Below are 24,392 nucleotides of genomic sequence, written 5' to 3'. Positions count from 1 at the left end.
GACAAATGTAAAGTACTACACATAGGAAACAGCAACCCCAGAGCAACGTATCAACTCTATGGTACAACACTGACAGTGGTAGAGAATAAAAGGGACTTGGGGGTGGTTGTGCAGGCAGATATGAAGTTCCCTGAGCAGTGCAGACGGGCTGCAAGAGTAGCTCATGGAGTATTGTCAATGATATACAGGAATTTTTCCAGCAGGGATAAGGAGGTGATTATTCCATTGTATAAGGCGATGGTCAGGCCACACCTAGAGTACTGTATACAGGTCTGGAGGCCTCATTTCAAGAAGGATGTAGAGCTGCTGGAACGAGTACAGAGAAGGGCAACAAGATTAGTGAATGGAACAAAGGGGTGCTCTTACGAAGAAAGGCTTAAGTTTTGCAAATTACAGTGTCTGGAGACTAGGCACCAGCGAGGTGATCTGATAGAGGTGTATAGAGCCTTGAATGGTTTAAGCATGCTCAATGCTGATGGGATTCTTCCTCTAGCTCAGAATAATCACCTGAGAGGGCATAAATTCAAATTGAGGAAAGACAGATGTAGGATAGACGTGCGGAAATTTGCCTTTAGCCAGCGAGTGGTTGGTTGGTGGAACAGACTTCCATCCCTTGTGGTGGAGGTTGATAGCCTAAATAAGTTTAAGGCTCAGCTGGACAGGTATTTTGAACGAACAGAGGGGTGAAGTGGAAGTGGTTTTTTTTTTTTTTTTTTTTTTGGCTGATGCTGCATAAGCTTGCTTTCTTGCATCAAATGCCTCTACTAATGCTAATGCTAATGCTATATTAAATTTGTTAGTGGTAAAAAAATAACGGAATGGTTTTAACCTGAGATGGAAACCTATTTTATGACTGGCCACGGCTCGTCTAACTCTAAATTACATTATTTTAATTTAGTATTAAAATAATGAAAAATTTAGGAACAAGTTAAGGACTGCCATTCCATATTTACAGCCTCGCAATGAGCAATTGTATTTATTTTCCATATCTAACTTTAATGCTATGCAGGAATTTGCTAAAACTGTGTTTTCTAAGCGTAGACAAATGTCTACGCTTTTTAATAAATGTTTTAAAGACTTATTGTATTTTTTTTTTTTTTTTTTTTTGCAGGCACTCAGTAGTGCGGAATGGTTTTATTTATTTATTTTAATTTAAGTTTGCACTACATCTGGTGGGTGCGGTGTTTTGTGCTCAATCCACATACAGTAAAGTAGACCCAGGCCTGGATCCTCGTGCCAGAGACGGGCACCAGGAAGCAGACTCCCTGGTGGCGAAATGGCCTGTTTTGTTTTGTTTTTTGTTCACACACTTTTTGCGCTCACTTACGCTGCAGGCCCATTCGTAAAGGTTCTACTTGCATACAGAGGACACTGGTGGAGATGGTCCACCAGTCCAGGTGCCACTTTAGACATATATATTTCCATAGTGCCGAACCGTTTCAGGAACCATTATAAGAAGAGCTGGCCAAGGTCGCCCGAGGGCTACGTCAACTAGAACAGATCACTATCTGACTTTAATCGCAAGACAGAACCCTACGATGGCCTGTTATCAACTGTCTGTTGAGGTTTCTGCGGCCACAGGTGAAAGAATTTCCAACCGGACTGTGTTAAGAAAGCTCAATTCAAGTGACTCTACACAAGGAAGCCAGTGGTTTGTATCCCATTAACCCCGCGGTTATAGGGGGAACTCTGGAGACCACCATACAAACACAAATACCTTGAATCCCATTAACCCCAAACCACTTCAGAGCTCGTCGAAATTGGTACCATGAACATTTGACTTGGAGTCCTGACAAATGGCGTACAGTTCTGTTCTCTGATAAGTCCTGTTTTAGCCTACAAACAGATTCTAGACATTATTTCATCTGGAGACAACGAAGAATGCGGTACCATTCCTATCACAGAAAGGGACGCTTTCGGTGCACGAAGAATGTGCTTCGTGTGTGTGTGGGGCGCCTCCGTAGCCATGTGGGAAGGAGCAGCAGTGCGTAGCACACGCTTCTTGATTAGACCGGGGTTCGAGCCCGTCACCACCAAATATGGAGGATGCGGAAAGGTCAGGGAATGACCACTGCACCAGAGCAATATGGCCTTAGTTGCTAATGCTCCTAAAAAAAAAAAAAAAAAACCCAAAGCTTCGTGTGTGGCGGAATAATGATCAATGGCCGTACCCCTCTTCATGTTTTTGATAGGGATACCATAACTGCGCAGAGCTACCGAGAACAGATCCTCAAAATTTTGAGGATCTGTTCTCGGTTATAATGCAACTGCACATAAAGCTCAAATGGTGAAGGAATATCTTGAAACTGAAGATATCCAACGATTGCCGTGGTCAGCAAGATCACATACTGAAATCTAATCGAACATGTGTAGGACGCCCTTGAGTATCGCATTGCACGGCGACAGCCAACTCCTCGGTCACTTGGTGAGCTAAGGTGGTGGAAGAATGGGATTCATTGCCACAGAACCTTATAGACACCCTTATATCGAGCATGGTTCACCGCTGTCAGGCCTGTTTAGCAGTTGGAGGGACTCATACGCCGTACTGATGTCATGTGACTATATTTTCGCGCATCTTATATCGACTTCTGTAATGTGACCTTTTTTGGTAATTCTTATACAACCCCTACAGATGTCCCTTATATATGTCTGAAGTTTCTCGTTGTCTCCTTATTGCATCGTTATTCTATGGTATTCCCCTATACCAAATGTTTCCCCGCTTCATCTCAAGCTGCACGAGTTACACCACGTTTTTCATGTGTTCCATCAATTTTGTCGAGTAGTGTATTTTTCTAAGGTATTTCTGCTTTGATGCCTACCTGTCTTCACTTGTAATAGCTCTGAAATTAGTGGCATCTTATTATAAATAAATGTTAATAGTACTGTTCAATAGAGAAGTGTCGATTATTTGATGTAGTGCCATACTGAGGCAACGCGTAAATTTGAATTAACGCGTGATTCAAATTCAATTTCTAATTCAAACATCCATTGGTCTAACATTGGGAAATGAGTGGTATGCATTTATTACTGGATTTAAATTTCAACTAAGAAAAATTTAACTTTTTACAAAGTTCAATATTTTAAATAGTTTAATTTATATTAATTTACTTAATTATTGTCCTATAAAACGAATCATGATTTTTAAAGCCCTTTTGCGGATTTCATTTTTTGAAATTTTCAAAACAGAGCACTTTTCAGTTTTTTCAAGGACACCAACCTCATTGTGAAATATTTGGAATTCGTTTAAGAGTAGCTTACCCTTGTAATGTATCCATTCCTGTCTTTGTCGAACACTCTGAATGCCGCTAATAAATCTTCCATAACATCGTCCTGGACCGATGATTGGTAGGTGGCCATCCACTCCAGGAACTCATCTTCACTGATTAAGCCATCATCTAGAAATTATTAAAAAAAAAAAGAACTGGATGATCTGCTGTCTATTTCTCGGTGAACAACACAGAGAAGCAAAATGAGGAGGGTGGACACATACCTCGCTTGCTGGCTTGTTGAATGAGGCTATGAATCATGCCGTCTGACAGAAAAATACCAAGGTTATCCAACATGGATTTCATCTCACTGGCGTTAACTCGTCCATCTTGGTTTTTGTCTAACATGTGGAACGCAGCTTTCAGCTCTGGTGTGGATAAAAGAATAATCAATTAGAACTTTTCCCCACATTACTATTTGGGAGAACAATAATTGCATAAAATAATAAAATTCGTTTCCTTTCGAGAGTACTTTTGATTTGCAAACTTTAATCACGTTTCTTCTTGATATTAAACTGTTAGCTTTCATGATCGAATGCGTAGTTTAGAAGCCTAATTAATTAATTAAATATTTAAGCTTGAATATCATTTGATTCATTTCATACAATGGATATATCTAAGATAAAAGAACATTTTCTTTTATAAATTTATTTTATACGTATTTCTTCTTCACAGGACACGCTGGCACTAAAACTATTGTTCTGTTAAGAAAATATATTGGAAGTTATAGTTCGAACAGAATTAAGGAACCTGAAAAGCAATTTCTTATGCGCAGATGGCTAAAAACATTTCTGTCAAATTACCTCAAATGAAAGTCTTCACCTGTGTAGGATTCAGAATCTACTCATTACTGATAGAGTATAACAATTATACGTTTCGCCGTTGTTTTCTCTTCCATTTCTTCAGCGTAATCAATCCTTTAGTTGCACCTTCACAAAAATACAAATAATTATTTTTAAAGGTTTTGTGTTTTTACACGTTGATGTTTTTGTGATGGTGCAACTGAAAGATTACGATTACTGAAGCGGATTTAAAAACGATTAGCTTGACCAGGTAATCTGATCAAGGTAATCTGTGCAACGTGCTGTTTAAATATTATATAATCATTTTCGTGTTTATTTATTGCCTGGAGGAAACAGAACGGAAGGCTAGCAAGTAAATGATCATTAAGAGAGACAAGTAATGAGACAATTCAGGTGGGATATAATGAAAGCTTCAAGAGGAGACAGAGAATCAATAACAGAGTTGATGACATGATGACATTGTATTGTGCAATTCTCTTGGATAATCACGGGGAACGCAAGTGTAACAAAACTGCGTTTGTTCCTCTATGAAGACGCGATTACCGGGAAAGAAGTCTCCAGCATCCATCCATGATGCTGGAGACTTCATGAGAGCTAGGCCAGTGTCAGTAGGCAGTAAACAGCACACACACACACACACACACACACACACACACACACACACACACACACACACACACACACACACACAATACTTTTGTCTGGCTTTTACAGAGTAATGTATACTTCACAAAAGTACTTATGGCGCAGTTGTGGGAAACCACCGGTGGCGCCCCCTCCCCAAACACTATGTGCACTATGAAGTGCGGGAGAGAACTCCAGTCCGTCAAGCAAGAGATAGAAGTGACTACTATAAGGTCCCTCCCAGGAGAAGATTGTTCTGGGTCAGCATTACAAGGCGAATTCTCACGCAGAGTCGTTCTACATCACCATTGGAGAATCCCACAGGAAGGTAGCGACCATCGGGTCAGCAGAAGTTGGCAGGTCGATGAAATCCGATGGCGGTGTATGGCCGTTAGCAAAGTCTACCATCTGAATTAATACAAAACCTAGATCAGCAAGAACATAGTCTCTAGTAACGGGTTAGCAGGGTTTGCAAATTGAGCTAACACAGGTAGGGATCAGGCTGGAAAATCTCGCGGCGAGACAAAGCCGTCAGGAGGTTCACCTGAGTCAAAACCCAGGTCAGCAAGAAGAACTCCGCAAGAAACAGTTCCAGGAGAAGGAAGATGAAGAAACACTCCAGAGAGCGAGAAGTTGGTGAGATTAAACAAGAGATAGGAGTTGAGTGCAGAGTGGGGAGTACAATTCTTAAATGGTGGAAAAGTGATTGGCCAATGAAAACGAGAGCACAAGAATTTGATGAATTTGTTTTCAATTTGTTGACTTCTGTGAGAAAGGTATCACTCTTGTGACGACAAGAGTAGACAAAAACCAGAAGTTGTATGTAGAGGAGGACTGTCTTGAAAGACGAGGAGGAACGCTTCATTAAACATCCCTCGTGGGTAGTACAATTGTTATAATCACCGTCCTCAAAGACCTGAGTTAAAATTCCGTCAATGACGAGAGGAATTTTTCTGAGTATTTTTTTACAATGTGGCTGAGTTAGTCAGTCTCAGGCGAGGATAGAATGGTTTTACTCCGGAAACAGGTTTTTTGTCCAAAAAACCAGAACATGCACAATTTACAGACATAATATATACGGCCCAATATAGTCTAAGTTATTTACAACAACAGCTTAATTAAGCCAAGACATATGGAAGTTTGGGACATTGTGAGAATTATATGGCAAGAGGGATGAAGAACAGATCGGGATAGAACACCTTGAAGGGTTCTTCAACACCTTGAAGAACCCTTCAAGGTGTTGGTAGATTCAAAGAGAATTTTAAACGAAGTAATCGGTGTAGAATGAAGAAGGAAATTAATAATTGGAAATAATTGGAACAGAAGTGACATAATTTATATCAAAATGGGTTTAGAACATCAGTTGTTCAGCCACACTGAAACAGAATCAAGATTGGACTGCAGTTCGACCCGGTCACTCGGCGAATTGGTGATCGCCGAGTTTCCTTCTTAAACTAAGTTTAAGATCATATGCATACAGAAGCCACTGAAGAGGCTAAAATAGCTAAAAGATGTTAAGGAAAGATGAATAAATAAATATAAGTGGATCTTTAGAAAAACTATGGATAGGATTTCTAGACAATGGATAGAAGTCCATTAATATACAACAGGAAAAGAGTGTGAGAAAGAATTGAGCTTGGAGGACTGGATAACCAGTTGGAAAAAAAAAAAAAAAAAAAAAAACAGTCGGAAATGTAAGATGGGAGCTTATTTGGAAGATCTAAAGATGTCTTGTGGAAGGGTTCTGCACAGAGATGGCTGAAATTTGACTGGAAGAACGCAAAGAGAATGAGAGCGAAACTTGAATGACTTCTTTTGGATTGGTTGCAGGTTTATTGTTGGGAATCCATGAAAGGAAATTTTTTGAAGAGATACTCGATTCAGTTGAACTAGATGAGATGAGATGAGATGAGATGAGGATGTAGAAGTAACGGTTCCAACAAAAGTTGGGAACAGTTGAGATTACTCGGTGATTGATTTTAATCTGGAACATTCAGAAGATCAACGGCTAAGGGCGAGATAAGTAGCATTTCAAACACGCGAGAAACAGGGTTCTGATGCACAGAAATCTCATCAGGTGGAAAGTGGGGACAACGCTGACATATAGTTCGTGTAGATTTTGCACCGGCCAAAAACATTAAAAGCATTGTGCGTGCAGCAGAGGTGAAATGTTAAATCATTAATAGTGGAACTAGAGACAAACTGTGAGCAAGTCGAAGAACAGCAATTTGGATAGTCGTTGTGCTTGAAAGAGGATTTCTGCTTTTTTGAAGTGGTCTGATTATAACGCCCTTGAGATTACTGGTTATAGCAATTTTTTATTTAAGAAGGCTGGATAACAAGAGTGACTGCGCTGTAGGGAAATGAAGTAGGTTTTCATTTTGCATTTAAGCACAGGCGATACAAATGTTGGGTTCAGAGTAAGGCAGCATACTGCGAAGAAATGATAAGCTAACATAGTTGTAGGGGTGCCTTGCTGAGATAGAATTGTTTCTCATAAGCCATAAGCAGAACTTGTGAGAAACTAGAAGAACAGTTAGGTGTAGTTACGAAAGCGCTTAAGTAAACAGTTCGGCGGAATTTCATTTAAAAAATGTAAGTTAAGTTAAAAATTTAAGTAAATGCTTTTCGAAATTGATGAAATTTCCTTCTAGTTGACAATAAAGAAAGGAAAAACACCGTTGCAACTTTAATCGAAGTGTGCACAGAGAGCATTGCGTACAGAACCCGCGGCACGACACGATTGTATGAATAAAATTGATTTTTCTTATATTGTTTCTTAATGTAAACTTTTTAATTTAAAATTTTAATTAAAATTAAAATATAATTTTCAATGAGGTTTTGAATTTCAGTATAATAATATATATTAAAATACCCTATCTTAATCGGTATATGTAATTCACGTATAAGGCTGAAAGTTGAGTGATTATGAAGTTCTTTCTTTTCCACTTTTAAAAATTAATAAAAAATTATAGATTGTATTTTTATTTTTTTTTTCATTTTAATCAGTATATGTCGGAGGTTTTCTTAAACAATAAAAAAGTAATTCAAAATTTAACCACCAGAGTGCTACGTGATTTATTCAGTCCAACAAACAAATTAGTTTTTAGGTTTGTTATAAAGAAATAAGATTCTTCGATCTTATTCCTTTATAACAAACTTGGGATCGGAGAATTCGAGTCTTTGCTCACCGTGTTCTTATTTTTCTTCGTCAATATAAACAAGTCTTGAAGCTGTACACTTAAGTCTTAAATACCCAGTTTAATGTATAAAGATAAAAAATTTTTCTTAAAAATTACAATGGCGATAGTTTTATTACAACCTCGTTCGCGAAAAACCGTTTTAAATATTGCAAAGCATTTCTAAGAAGGCTACGGAATTCCTAAGCCCAGAAATGGCCGTCCGTCAGCATCACAAAAAGTGATTCAAAGAACAGAAGAGGTGAACAGCATCAAAAATCCCGATTAAATTCGTCGAGATTGTAAGTACCTTTTGCCATACATCTCTTATAACTGGTGTTCCCTGGAGCACGGTACGTAAAACCTTAAAAGGTATCCCTGCTGCACTTGCTTCCCAATTAAATCAAACATCTGCATCGATAGGTACCACAAGACTATCAAAGGCATCGTGATTTCTCCTATTAGAACGATTGATAAGGTCCCATCTTGATTTCTTATTTGTAAACAAGGGCACACTGGTGGAGGGTTCATCGTTAATAAAGATTGGTGAAAATTTTAATTTTTTCGCATTAATTTTTAAAAGTGGTATAGGACTTAATAACCATCCTGTACCCCTACACGACCATAAATGAAATACAGTATAATTCAACAAAATACTCATTCATTCATCGATTCTATTGAGTACACAGAAATAAGCTTTCACTCAATGAACGAATTAGTATATTTTCTGGACAATAAGACGCACTTTGTTTCTAGAAAATGTTGCCTAAAATCACTTGCGTCTTTGGTCCGAAGGTATATAGGTACACATAGCATATCCGAGTGGAGCCTGTATCAGTACAAGTTTTCCTTTGATGCCAAGAAAAAGATCAATAAAACCTTACTTCTCGCTCTAGAAACTGCAAGCTTTCAAGAAATATGGAATGAGCACGCACTGTACTTGATGGCACTAAAGACGAAGAAATCAAAGTTCAGACCACCACCGTAATCTTAGAGGCAATGATTAAGACTACATCCAGGTCATAGTTTTGTTAAGAGAAAATCATATTTAACTAACTTAGTAGGTTATTTTGACAAGGTTACTCATGAGCTGGATTTAGGGAACAATTTCGACATAGTTTATTTAGATTTTAGCAAAGACTTGGTCATTTACGAGAAGTTACTGTATAAGCTTGAGCAGGTTGGGATTACTGGTAAGATTCTATGACGGACTGCTGAGTGCCTTCAGGGCGGAAGGCAGTGGATTGTGATTAATGGATATTCTTCAGGTTGGTATAACATCAGGAATGGAGTCCCTAACGATCGGTTCTTGGACCACTGTTGTTTCTCATTTTCATAAATAACATCGACGAACCGATAGAAGGCATCATGTCAAAATTTTCAGACGACGTAAATATTGGTAAAGTCGTTAGTTATATAATTTGATCAGTGTCAAGCAGCGCTCCTTCACGATGACTTGAACAGGCTTCAGGTTCAGAAAAGTGGCAGCTAAGTTTTAATGCAGCAAAATGCAAAGTCTTACATTTGGGGAAGAGCAATCCCAAAATAAAATATACACTTGATGGAGTTGAATTATAAACAGCAGAGGAAGAAAGGGATATATGAGCAGATATGAACTTTTCTGAACAATGTAAACAGACGCCAGGAAAGCTGATGGTGTTTTATCGATGATTTATTATCCTGTAGAGATAGGGAGGTCATAATTCCACAAACGTAACACCACATTTGGAATACTGTGTTCAAGCATGGAGACCTCATCTGAAAAAAGACATTGTGCTTCTTGAAGGGGTCTAAAGGCGGGCATTTCGCATGGTGAGATCGGCAAAAGGACGACTACGAGGAAAGACTACAATTATGTGGACTATAGAGCTTGATAACTAGACACCTCAGAGGTGACCTGATTGAGGTTTATAAAGCACTGAGAGGGATTAGTAAAATGAATGAAGGTGAAATTTTCACTGTTATAAAGCATTTCAGAACTAAGGGCTATAAATTCAAATTACAGGTGAAGAGGTTTGGATTAGTTTGTATGAAGTTTTCTTTTAACCCAGAGTGTTGTTGAGCGCTGGAACAATTGTCCGCACAGATAGTTGAGGCTGACAGTTTGAATAAATTGAAAGGTCAACTGGATAGTTACCTGTATGAGGACGTAAGCATATAATCTGTATTTTATCATCTTTGGATAAGAAAGTACAAATTATAATACAAATATTTTCTTATATCTTTTTTTTTTCTTTTTCTTTTTTTTTTTTTTTTTTGCCAGGGCACCAAAAGCCCGTGGATTCCTTGCACTATATGGTGAATACTGTTACTATTTACTATTATTAATTTTAACAAAATGCGCCTTCTAAAACTTGAGTTTGCGTTATAGTGCGGAAAATACCGTAATCGGCCCTGAACATTGGTTGCGGGGTTTGTTCTTCATTTCCATCATACAAACAGACTGACCACAGAATACAGCAATTCACTGACACGCGACAGTGGCACCTCATGCCCAAATCACCGAAGTAACTTGATCTAATCACACATGACGGGGTGAATAGTATTTGGGAAACATCAGCTTTTCAATTGGGTCCAGACAAAAAAAAAAAAAAAAGAAAAAAAAGAAGCTTAATGTTATATCAACAACAGTAAAAGGCTTTCAGTAATCATTTTATTAGTGGAACGTTTCTCGGTTATTCCCAAAGTTCCAAGAATGAAATGGCTAATTAATTATGTGGCCATCAAAGTAGTTCGGCGCCGTCTTTGTGCCAAAAACGCTTTTCGCCTCCCTCATTTAGAGGATTATTAAGAACGCGCGAATGAATGTTGCGCAACAGTTTCCTACACTTCCAAGGAATCCTGCGTTGGTGACCAACATCGTTATTCGTACTTAAAAAAAAGTCTCGGATCATGAAGTCCTTCAGACTCGCTCTATTTCTGTTTGCAGATCTCTGCCAACTTTCTCGGGTTGCTTTCGCAAGTCACACCAACATCATCTTTTTTTCTTGCTGCACGTAATTCAATTGCGGCTATTTTGGCCGCGAGAGGGAGCAGCGCGATTTACAGAAGACATTTTATTTTTTTTGCAAAATCAGAAAGTTAAATGCCATGAAATTGCCGTATTGGATTTTATTACAGTCACCAACATCGCCAGCCGCTCATGGAATTCTCCTGTGGTTCAAACTCGCATGCCTATAAATACGTTATGATGGTCTTGTATTCTCTGTATCTTGTGAACTCCTATGTGGTTGACCGGAGTATAAACAGAAAATTTATTTATTGGTGACTACACGTTTTCGGCGTTATGTCTGCATCAGTTGACTCCCTTTCTGTCATTTAATTATTATACCAGCTTCTATTCTTTTAAATAAAATGAATTTTCTGTTTACACTCCAGGACGAGCCCCTGTTTGGTCGTCCCAGAGTATAAACAAGAACCACGGTCAACTGAAATGCGTTTAGTACTACTCCCTTGTGTTTGACTACTCGGCTTCAAGCAGTTGCATCACGCTTTCTTTGAATAAGTTAACAGTCATTGGAACTGAATCTTGCAAATAATTCTGTATAAACATTTGTGCAAACTGTTCTGTAAATCCAATTTATTTTATGTCAATTTATTCCAAGGTATGTACAGCGTATAGAATTTTTGTAATGTTTATAACCACTGTACATAAAATTACCAATTATTACAAAGAATTATGGTTGGAAGAATGGAGTGAAACTTTATGACAAGGTATCGACGGTAATAAAAAGACTCTGTATGGTGAGGAATAGGAGAAGAGATGGTGAACAGAGAAAATACTTGATGGATGAGAATGAGAACCTAATAACCAAGGATGAAGAGATACATGGAAGAAGCATTTTGAAAATCTGTTGAACGTGCAGGACAGCCAACAAAACGGAAAAAGGTAGGTTGGTAATAAAAGAGAGGATGCACGAGAAGATACGGAGAGAGACCAGACAGACTTGACGTGGAATGATGTAGTGCAGGCATGGAAATACTGTATACATCAAGAGAGGTAAAAAAAAATTATAATATTAGGGTCCCCCGTAAATGATTCTACCCATATATTTATTTGTCTGTAAATTGTGTGTGTTCTCTGGTCGATTTGCCTGTTGTGATGGATGAAAAAAAATCTCAATTTCTGGGGAAAAATCTTGCTATCTACGCCTGAGAACCGGCTAACTCAGCCACGGAGTGAAAAACGGCCACCAAAGTTTCTCGCGTCATCGACGGGATTCGAACCAGGGCCTTTTCCACCCAGTGTGGGGAGGACGGTGGTGATACCACTGTGCTAACCGCGCAGACATCAAGACAGGTAAGTCTGCTGGTATAGATGAGATAAATGGAGAGATGCTGAAGACTACAGGAGAGGCAGGGACAACGTAGACATACAGACTGTTCCGAAAGGTCTGGGATGAGAGACAGGTGCCGAAGGACTGGAAAGAAGGTTTGATCATTCCGTTGTTCACGAAAGGGAACAAGAAAAAGTGTTCCAATTATAGAGGCATCACATTGACATCACATGTGAGTAAGTTTGTGTGTTTGTTGTTGTTTGTTATTTGGTTTTTAGGAGCATTAGCAACTAAGGCCATATTGCTCCGGGATATGCGGTGGTCATTCCCTGACCTTTCCGCATTCTCCGTATTTGGTGGTGACGGGCTCGAACCCCGGTCTAATCAAGAAGCGTGTGCTATGCACTGCTGCTCCTTCCCACCTGGCTACGGAGGCGCCATGTGAGTAAGCTGTATGAGAATGTTAGAGCGGAAGATGAGGAATGATTAAAAAGAGGATGGCCGAGGAACAGTATGGCTTTAGACCTGGCAGATCGACGGTGGATCTAATTTTCTGCATCAGGCAGCTGATCGAAAAGTGTTATGAACACAATAAAGAATTACGGATGGGATTTTTGGACAAAACGAAAGCGTTTTATGCCATGAAGAGATAGTGTGGGAGGTCTTGAGAAACTTGGGGATGGAGGAACATCTTGTGGAGAGAATTGAGAATATGTACACCAACAGAGTGAGGTGATGGGGTTGATGGAGAGCTTCGAAATGACACCAAGTTTGAGGCAAGGAGGCGTACTGTCACCACTACTGGTCATAGCTGTCATGGATGATGTTCAATGTAGCGTGGCGGAACAACTTGAACAAGACAAGATGAAAGTCATGCTCTTCGCAGATGACCTCTGCATATGGGGAGAGAGAGAGCAGGGAACAAGTGCAACGGCAAGTTGATATATGGGCTAGTACGAACCAATGAATTTGGGTTGGTTTTCAATCAGGAGAAGAATGAAGTAATTGTTCTAAAGAGGAGTGGCGAGCCTGACGGATACATTACAATAGTAGGGAAAGAGCTAAAAATGGTTAACAACTTCAAGTGTCTAGGAAGCACAATTACAAAGACTGGAGTGATATACGAAGAAATAAGTAGAAGGATACAAGCGGGTAGGAATTTCTATAGGCAAACAACAGATCTGATCTGGAACAGGAACACACCACTGAAGTCTAAGAAGGATATATATCAGGCCTATTACGTACCAATTCTGACATATGACATATGCTATTTGGTTTTTTTTGGTTTTTTTTTTTTTAGGAGCATTAGCAACTAAGGCCATATTGCTCCGGGATATGCGGTGGTCATTCCTTGACCTTTCCGCATCCTCCGTATTTGGTGGTGACGGGCTCAAACCCCGGTCTAATCAAGAAGCGTGCGCTACGCACTGCTGCTCCTTCCCACCTGGCTACGGAGGCGCCTTATGACATATGCATCTGAAACTTGGACTATGAGAAAAAAGGATGAAAGCAGAATTCAGGAGGCAGAAATGAGATTTGTAAGGAACATAGCCAGAAAGACAAGATCGAGATGCGACAAAATCAGGAATGATGTGATTAGGGAGAGAATGTTTGATTTACAATTAAGGGAAGGGACAAAAGAGCAAGGGGGAGACCAAGAATGAGGTGGCAGGAAATGATAAAGACCGATGTCATTAAAAGAGGAGGAAACTGGAGTGAAATCAACGAACGACGGAGAGAAGTACACGGACAGGGCATGGTGGCGAGGCTTCATACGTCGACCCGTGGAATAGCGGAACGACGACAGATGATGATGAAGAATTTCCAAAAAAAAAAGGGAACATTACAGAAATATCCTGGGAGCGACTAGTCTCTGCGACCGGAAATGAGGACCTCTGGGGGGGGGCTGTATACAAAATAACCACAAATAAGCTCCCCAGGGGGAAAATAACGACGGCAACTTAAACTCCTCAAGGATCCCTCACTAAAACATGGGATGATTCAATTAATAACATTCTAAATACAATCATTCTAGAACCCCCAGACAACCTCAGTGACAAGCAGGGAGAAATCTCCCAAGCGAACGAGGCATACACATTGCAACAAATGGAGCCGTCCTTCACCATGGAGGAGCTATAAAACGCTGCTGCACAGATGCTAAATAGGAAATGCCAGGGACCGGACCTCCTGGAGCCGGAGCTGATCAAAAAGGCTGTGGAACACATACCTGGCCTCCTGCTCAAACTTCTAAACTGCTGCCTGCCGGCGGGGAAATTTCTGACCTCCTGGAAAACCGCAAATCTGAAACTCATCCTGAAGAACCCTAACAAGCCACCAGAACAACCGGATTCCTACCGACCGATAGCGACGTTTGGAAGGCGATTGCTGTGTGTTCGTTAACGTTAACTATTGAAGAGTTTCTTTAGCTGTTTTTATTTTTTTTTTAATAGTTTCAAGGTGAAATAATAATTAACTTTTGTAATATTGCTATTTGATTAAGTGTGTGTGGATTACCGCATTGGCAGAGCCAATTTGGCTGCCATGTGGCAACGATCATAGTCGGCGGACACGTAATTTAGCGGGAAACGTAATTGGGTTTTCCTGCTGATAGTTACTGTATTTCTGGTTGATCAATTATCTGGTTTAAAATATGGATAAGAAGAAAAATCCTAGAGGTGGGGGAGGAAGAGAAGAAGAGCCTGGCACTTCCCCCCCCCTCTCCTCGCGAGTTCCCAGGCTACACGGAGAGGTGGCTAAAAAGCCAACACATCCAAAGCATAAAATTAAGAATGTTAAGGCTGGTTCATCTTCAGTTCAAGGTGCAACTTTCAGTTCTAATCCAGGAGTTAGTGGTACAAGAAATGACGATAAAGATGTAGGTTCCATGACAGCTGTTGAGGTTCTGAATGGTGTTATAGATCAGGGAACACAGAGTGAAGAGATCAGAGAGGATATACAGGATTTACAGTTAACATCAGAGCCAAAGATATCAGATGCTTCAGAGGCTCATTCAGAATTTCTTAATGTTGATGTTGACAATTCTTCTGGGGATATTAGCAGACGAAGCATAGGTACCAATGTCAGAGAGAGAAACATAATAGTCAACAATATATACGAGCAAAGATGCAGATATGGGGATGTAAATACAATATATGAGTTGATTACAAAGTTAAAGAAGATTGTGGTTGATTACACCACGAACGAAGCCAACAAGGTTATAAAGACAGCATCAAATTTTATACTAGATAAATGGGTTGACATGGAGATAATCACTACAGCCTTACTCATTGATAATGAGCGTTTGAAGGCTAGGATTGATGAGCTACAATTAAGAGCCAATCTATTCGATGATCTTATTAGAGATCAGTCCAAGCTGTCAACAATTGGAGAACAACAGGCAGTTTCTTATGCAGATAAATTGAAATCAGGTGTTGTAAAGGGGCAATTGGGTGCTCAAGTTGTTTCAGAGGATCCTGAAGGTGTGTCAGATGGAAATCATTAGCATCAACCTAAAAACATTCAGCAAAAACAGGGCAATACTCTTATATTGCGAGCAGAAGACAATACTCAATTTACTTCCAGTCAAGAGGTGAAGGATGTTGTGACTCAATCCCTGAAAGAAGGCTTTAAGGACATTAAAATTAGAAATTTAAAAATGATAAGAAATAAGGGAGTGCTGATTGAAACAGTTAAAAGGGAGGATTTGAATAAAATTATCAATTCTGAACAGTTAGTAAATAAAGGTTTAAAACTAGACAACATTAAACTTTCAGGCCCTTCAATTTTAGTATATGATGTGCCAAAGGATGTGGAAAAGGAGGAATTTTTTGAGGACTTGTTTTATAAGAACTTTAAGGATTTTGGTTTTACTGAATTGGAAGTTAAAGAGGGTGTATTATTTAGATTTTGTACTGGATCTAAAGCCAGGTATAATAATTGGGTTATAAGTATGAATCCAAAATTATACAGGTGTATCTTAGCTTGTGATAGGTTATACAATGGGTTTGCTTCTTTTAAATTCAGAAAGTTTGTAATAATATCCAAATCCTTTAAATGTTTGGGATTCGGGCATTCAGCTGGTAACTGTACACATAGGACTGTGTCTTGTGGGCATTGTGCCCGGGGGGGGGGCATAAATATAGTGATTGTCAAGATAAGGATGGTACTCCAAAATGTGTTAATTGTAAAAGGAAGGGAAGGATTCATGATCATTCTATAAGAGATGTTAATTGCCCTGAATATATCAGGGCATTGGCAATTGCAAGTATGCGAATTAATTATGATGAATAATGCTAGTACATATGATCATAGAGTAAATTATTTAAGAATTGTTCAATTGAATGGGCAAAAATCAAGAAATGTCATGGATGAAATTAAAGTTGGTATGATTGAAGGAGGTTATGATATTCTGTGTCTCCAAGAACCTTATGTAGGTACATTTGCAAACTCTTGTAAGGTCACTGGATTTCCAATAACTGCTCATGTTATACACACTACTGTAGTTAAACCTAAAACTGCTATTGTAGTTTTTAATAAGAGTTTTAATATCACTGTTATATCTAGGCTTTGCTCTGAACATGCTACTTGTATTCATGTTTCAACTAATGTGATATCATTCTATTTAGTATCTCTATACTGTCCACCTTCATTTAATATTGATATTTCAGTGCAATACTTAGAAAATGTAATGAATTTTGTAGCTTCTAGTAATCTTATTTTAGCAATGGATGCTAATGCAAAATCACATTTGTGGTATAGTGATATGGTTGATTATAGAGGTGTTCAATTAGAGGAATTCATTTTATGTCATAATTTAAGTGTTTTGAATGAACCTTTTAAACCATATACTTTTGATAACATTCATGGTGTTTCCAATATTGATATAACCTTAGTAAATAATCAATTAAATAGAAGAGTCAGTTCTTGGGATGTTGTTACAAATATGACTAACAGTGATCACAGAGCTATTGTAATAATTATAAATTTATCTGAAATTAGCAATACAGATATGTCAACAGATGATACTTTGAGATTTAATTATAAAAATATTAAGTGGGATAAATTTAAAGGTGCTGTGTTGGATAGTTTTTCAATTTATACTAGGGACAATTTAAATTCATTAACTGCTTCTGAATATGCATTTTTTGTTCAATCCTCTATTTTTAATGTTTTAAATTTGGCTGCTAAGAGAAGAAAACAGAGAGGTTATAAAGTACCTTGGTGGTCTTTGGAGCTATCAGTATTAAGGAGGGAAGTGTTTAGAATGAGGAAGCTTTTTCAGAGGGTTAGGAGTAGAAGTAATAATGAAGCATTAAGGTATAAAGAAATGTATAAAATTAAGAGGAGAGAATACCATAAGGCAATCTCTGAACACAAATTTAATGCATGGAAAGAATTGGTTTGTACTACTGGAAATAGTGAGCCATGGGGATTGTTGTTTAAGTTAACTAGAAACAAGTTGAATGTTAATAATTTAATTAATACTGTGTATTCAAATGATACTGAGTCTACTGATTGGTATTCTACAATTGCTACTATTACTAGCACTTTATTTTTGAATGACAATTGTGGGGAAGATAGTGTACAGCAGCAACAAACTAAACAGGGGAATGAACAATACACTGGATCATCTGAGATGGAATTGTTTAATATTGATGAAGTGAAATTTGTATGTTCTAAGGTTGGGGATAATAAAACACCAGGTTTAGACTTGATTGAAAATAATTGTGTTAAAAAGTTTGTTGACTTGTGTCCAGAAAATTTTGTAAGTGTTTATTGAAAGGAGTTTTTCCAGGATTTTGGAAAATTGCTCTGTTAAAATTATTACAAAAACCTGGCAAATTGTTGACTGATCCTAGGGGTTATAGACCCATTTCTTTGTTAGCAAATTTGGGCAAAATATTGGAAAGATTGTTGTTGTTAAGGCTAGAGAAATTGTTCAACGAACAAAATCTTCATTTTAAATATCAATATGGTTTTAAGAGAAATAGTTCAACAGAGGATGCCCTACGCGATTTGATTAATTTTAGTGTAAATTCTAGTGAGAAATATGTGTTAGCATTATTTATAGATTTTGAAGGAGCATTTGATACTGTATGGTATCAAAGTGTGCTTTTTTCATTAAGAGAATTAAATTGTCCCAATTTTTTATACCAAATTATTAAAAGTTATTTAATGGCTAGACAGATTATTATAAGATCCCAACATTTAACTTTTAATAGAATTATTGATCGCGGTTGTCCACAAGGATCTGTGTTGGGTCCTATTTTATGGAATCTGGTCTTAAACCAGTGGTTAAGTAGAACAGTCCCTAATTGTTATAAGGTGGCTTATGCTGATGATTTGGTTTTGTGCGTGACAGGAAGATCTAGAGCAGAATTAGAAAGTAGAATGGAGGTTATTGTTCAGGATTTGACTGATTGGGCTACATTAAATAAACTAAAAATTTCATCTTCTAAAACTGTCATGATGTTATTAAAAGGAAAATTAGACTACAACAGACCACCTCGATTATTAGTAAACAGTAAACAAATTCCTCTTGTTTCCCAGGTAAAATATTTAGGGGTTATCTTGGATGATAAGTTATTATTTTCCCAACATTTGAATTATTTAAGTAGGAAAATAAAAAAATTACACTGCTTCTATAGTTAGGGTTACCAGAAAAGATTGGGGATTAGGTAAACGCATTTTGTATCTATATTATAAAGCTATTTTTATTCCGATTGTGTCGTATGCTGCATCAATTTGGTACGTTCGTACTGTCAATGTAAAATTTAAACAAAAACTATTATCAATACAAAGAATAATGTTGTTAACTATTTTGCGTATTTGTAAGACGGTTTCGACTAATGCTCTACAGGTGATTGCGGGGGTATTGCCTTTGAATTTAACAGTCGTGTATAGAGCTTTTTGTTATTTTATAAGAAAAGGAATGCAAATTACATTTCTGGGGATTACTAATGAAGTTTCTTCTGCAGTCAGCAAACAGAAGAAAGAAATTTTGGTGAAATTAATTAAATTATGGCAGGACTTGGGATTCCAGTAGTACTTGTAGAGTAACTTATTTATTTATACCTAGTGTTGAATTTAATTTTAATAACAAATTGCATCGCTGGTTTTATCCAAGTATAGAATGCTCATATTTGATTACGGGGCATGGTTCCTTAAAAAGTAAGTTGCATCAATTTGGTTTAGTGGAAGATCCTTACTGTGTTTGTGGAAGGTTGGAAACATGGGATCATATCTTATATGAATGCAATTTGTATGATGAATTTAGACTAGACTTATTTAATTTGGTACCTAATTTTATTAGGGGTTCTGAATTAATTTGGCTGTCTAATGAAAGGAATTTTGTAGAATTTCAACGGTTTTGCAGGTTGACATTTAATAAAAGGAGGAGTATACATGTTGTTACTAATACTGACTAAAGACCTTTTTTTTTTTTTTTTTTTTCTCCCCTCCTCTGGATGGATAGGCATTCTGTCTTGGAGGCGGGGAGAAATTTTTTTTTGGCTGGCATTGTGGAATGACCATGAGGCGGGATTGTTGCACTCACTAGTGAGATGTATTCTCCTAGTTGGTGCATTTTTTTTTTTTTTTTTTGCTGGCTCTTGGGTGTGGGCACCCCAGGAGCGGGACTGCTGGCACCCATCAGTCTTGCACCCTTACTGGTGGGTGCGGGATTTAGGTGCAATATGCACAACCAGAGTTAATAGATCCAGGCATAGCTCCTCGTGCCAGGGATGGGCACCAGGTGGTAATTGCCCAATGGACTATCACCTGGTGGCAGAGTAGCCTGTTTCACTTATAACACATTACACACACGTGTACACACACTTACACTAACAGGCCATTATGAGAACATGATATTATATGATAAATTGGTGGAGATGGATGTATGTCCGGGTGCCACCCTTCGACAGTTAAATACATACATACATACCGACCGACAGATAGCTTTACTGAACTATATGTAAACTATATGAAAGGCTGTTGCATAAAAGAATTATGAGCAAATACAAAGCTGCAAACCTAGAATCATCAAAACAATATGGATTCAATCCGGGATTGTCAACCATAGAAGCAGTCCAAAACCTTATATTCAAAGCAACCCAATGCGACAGGAAGTACTTCCTTGTCATCGCAGTGGACTTCGCCGGGGCGTTCGACACCCTGTGGTGGCCGAGCGTCCTCGGCCGGCTCCGGGAGGCAGCGCTCCCAACAAACCTCTAGAAGTGTATAGATCACCTAACTGACTGAAGAATTGAGGTGGTAACACCTTTTCGAAAAGTGGCTCGATGGGTCCGCAGGGGCTGCCCCCAGGGCTCGGTCCTGGGGCCGCTCATGTGGAACATTGTCTTCGACGACTTCCCGGCTCAGGACTTGGGCGAAGTGAGCTGCCAGGCCTTTGCTGACGATTTGGTCCTGATGGTGGAGGCGGACTCCAGATCGGACCTGGAGACTCGTGCAAACCAGGCAATACAGGTATTACAGGATTGGGCAAAGCTACACATGTTGAAGATCTCACCCACGAAGACGAACTCTGTTCTACTGAAAGGAGTGCTCGACATCCACAGACCACCGCAAATAAGGATAGCAGGAGCAACCATCAAACTTGCAAAACAAATACGATATTTAGGAATTACAATCGACAGTAATTTATCCTTCACCCCTCACATCATCTACCTGAAAGGGAATTACGCAGCATTAATAGCAAGAACTTAAGGAAGGAACTGGGGATTAAACAGAAAAATCCTGCCCCTGTACTACAAAGCAATTTTCATCCCAGCCATTACCTACGGATCCCCGATATGGTACAAAAAAGCAGGAACAGTAGTAAATAAAAGACACCTGGACACAATCCAGCGTAGCATTATGCTCATCATCTCTCGTGCATGCAGAACAGTGAGCACGCACGCGCTCCAGGTCTTGACAGGAGTCCTCCCACTCTACCTGGAGGTGACTCGCTGCGGGATGATGTACCACCTGTCTAAGGGAACACCCACTACAATCTATGGACTCACCCTAGAACTAAACAACACCCGCAAAGCAAAAAAGCATAGAATCGTGGCTCACCTGCTACAGCTGTGGCAGGACAGATGTAAAAGGAACCTGGTCAGATGGACAGCATCAAACAAAGGCGAAGTCACGAAGAGATTCATACCACTGGTTGCCAAGACGTGTGTGTGTGTTATGGTTGTTTATTGGCGCATTAGCTGCTATGGCTATAGTGCGCCTCTGCCAAGACGTATCCAAAAGCTCCCCCATGGTTTAACCCGGGGTTAAATGCAACCTACTTACTAAAGGGCCATGGCCCATTCAAGGCAAAATTGAACATGCTGGATATAACGGAGGAGCTAACCAAATGACCTTCACCAACAAAAAGAAGAAAAATGAAATTACGATTTTAGTGAATAATACCAGAGTCCAAAAATCCCCCGCACATGTTGGCCTTAAGTGGGATGAAGGATAAAACTCCATACCTCACTTCGAACACATTAGGAAAAAGACATACGCAGCACTCTGGAGCACTAGACAAGAACTCATCGGTCTCCGAAGCCCTCATCTCATGATTCAATACATCCTGAAATGCGTTATACCGATTCCGTTGTACGCATCGACTATCTGGTCATCAGCCCACGAGAACAACATCAAGGCCTTCTTAGGAGTAGAATACTGGCTCCTGAGATGGCTAAACAAGATCGCCGGGAAACCGTTTACCATCTCAAGAGCGGTCTTGTCTGCCAATCTGGACATCACACCCTGGAAGTACATCATCATAACCAGAAACATCTTAACTCTGGCAAAGCTACTAACGGAGAGAGAGAGAGAGAGAGAGAGAGAGAGAGAGAGAGAGAGAGAGAGAGAGAGAGAGAGAGAGAGAGAGAATAGATGCACCGAAAGTGGGAAACGTGATCACTCACTCGCCCTCGGATGATACGACCGAGAATAAACAGAGAAGAACCAAGTCTCAAGTGCCAATTGACTCAATTGGACTCTCTGGGGAGATTCTTTCCAGCAAATACTGTGAATTATTTTAATAATTTAAATATAGATCCAGAGAAACTATGTACAGACAAAATGTATAGGACAGTAATCTTTGGTAATGTGTACCGGCAGGTACAAATATAATAAGAAGACTAATTTAATAATTTATATAATAATATTTAGCATTTAACAATCATTTAGTAATTAATTAAATCAACTTAACAACTAAAAAATCATTAACCACATACTCTGTGTTTTTTCACCTCCAAATTTTGTAAATAAGTTCGTGTAAATATGCTCGTAAATACTGATATAATGTAACCACACCCTCTAGCCACGTGCTGTCCATGGGTGTCTCGTAAGAGAAATAAACGGATAATAATAATAATAATAACTTGCACCTGTGGTGAGCCTGAAACATGGCATCATATAATGCACGACTGTGAGTGCTATGAGGAACGAACACAGAAGCATTTGGGATGTTTTGGAATGGGAAGTGAGGTCTGTGGATACAGTAATCTTTTTCGATATTGGAAAGCCCTGCAGGCAGCATATCCCTACTGATAGCTTTAGACTTCTAGTGGAGCCAATGTCTAGGCAAATATTGGCTGTTATCCATGCAAACAGTGGACCAACACAGTATTAGGTGGTCATAATTCAGTTTAAAAATGTAAAGCATTGTATTCAGTGGGTATGGGAGGCTAGTGCACGAGAAGTCTTCGACCGAGGAAGAACGGAAATTTCCATCCACAATGAATGAAAGTAAATTACATACTCGAAGAAACTCCACCACCCCACAAGACTGAAAAGAGCAAGAGGAAATCAAAATGAGCGTGGAAGAAGACAACCCCGACCAAAGAGAGGCCACAAACGGATCAAAGGACCCAACAGGACCCTACAAAGATTAAGAAAATAGGAAAGTGACAAGGAACCTGGTCAGACAAAGCCACTGGAACTACCCGACGAAGATGAGTACATGCAAACAAACCAAGTGACAAAAAACCCGGACTGGATATAAATGCAGGAACTACTTGTAGAACGCCATATGGCGGTCTGAATAGGACTCCCTAGTTCTATCGACCTTTAATTTCCAAATCCCCAGGCAGGGGGAGACTGTTTCCTGTTCCCTCCCCCCCTACCCCCTGCCATTCCCCGCTTCTCTACTCCTGGTGGGGCACGGGTCTGCCCCACTGCTTTTGGGGACACCTACTCTATTGTCCCCATACTTCTGGCTTTTCCCCCCAGTCTTTAGCCTCCCTCCTCTACTCTGTCTATACACCAGCGCATGTCCCACACAATGTTAAAAATTAAAATATGTCCAAATTCAAACCGCGCACGCAAAACTCTTTCGTCTTAAACCTTTTTCAGCGATTATTTTATTTTATTATTTATTATTATTTTTTTTTTATATATTTTTTTTTTCTTTTTTTTTTTTATAGGCCCGAGCCACTGAAATCTCAGGAAACTAGGTGGCAGGGCCTGCCAGAGTAAAATATCAACTGGGCCCCAGCAGGGGCCTAGTGGCTAAATGGCCAGAAGAACAACGATACACAACACTACACTTACAAAATCCATACACTTTTAAATCTCTGGCCTTCCCAGCAAACTGGTACACCTACAATGAAAGCAACGCGGAATTGGGGGGAACCCCTGGTGCCGCTAGACATGAATACACTTTACACTTTTACAGAAATATGCTAGAAAATATGGCCAGATGAAATCAATACAGCGTATGATCCCCTCCAACAACGCCTGACAGCAGTGAACCATACTCGATATAAAGGTGTCTATAAGATTCTGTGGCAACACATTCCATTCTTCCACCAGCGTGCACCTAAGTAACCGACCGAGTTGGCTGTCGGCGTGCAATGCGACGGCCAAGAGTGTGGTGACTGCGTGTTTGCCACGGCAGTCGATGGATATCTTTAGTTTCAAGATATTCCTCCACCACATGAGCTCTATGTGCCCTGACGTTGTCTTGCATGAAAAGAAAATTCTGGGGCAACCGCACCCCTAAAAATTCGCACATAGGGTTCGAAGATCTGTTCTCGGTACCTCTGCGCAGTTACAGTACCCCTATCAAAAACATGAAGAGGGGCGCGACTGTTTATTATTATTCCGCCCCACACGAGAACACCACCTCTATCGTAAGTGTACTTTTCTCTGATACTGAGAGAGAGAGAGAGAGAGAGAGAGAGAGAGAATCTTTAATGCCCTTCACGGCCAAAAAGCCAGGGGTTGAAGGATGGTATCGCA

At 39.3% G+C, this 24,392-nt stretch overlaps 1 protein-coding gene across 1 annotated transcript in view; it reads right to left on the bottom strand.

The window, feature by feature from the left end:
* LOC150076642 (calcium-binding protein E63-1-like) overlaps positions 1 to 24,392 on the bottom strand; it is a 76,659-nt gene that overhangs the window by 13,682 nt on the left and 38,585 nt on the right. Inside the window, exons 4-5 of the mRNA XM_090385996.1 lie at positions 3,491 to 3,634; positions 3,259 to 3,395 (exon numbers count right to left, since the gene is read on the bottom strand). Of these exons, the coding sequence (XP_090242122.1) occupies positions 3,259 to 3,395; positions 3,491 to 3,634 (281 nt within the window). The remainder of the gene's footprint in view (positions 1 to 3,258; positions 3,396 to 3,490; positions 3,635 to 24,392) is intronic.

The sequence above is a fragment of the Mastigoproctus giganteus genome, chromosome 12 (assembly GCF_048544385.1).
Source record: "Mastigoproctus giganteus isolate SK-2022 chromosome 12, ASM4854438v1, whole genome shotgun sequence".
Classification (NCBI taxonomy): Eukaryota; Metazoa; Arthropoda; class Arachnida; order Uropygi; family Thelyphonidae; genus Mastigoproctus; species Mastigoproctus giganteus.
The sequence above is the reverse complement of the archived record's forward strand: the minus strand, read 5'-3'. Positions and strand labels throughout refer to the sequence as shown.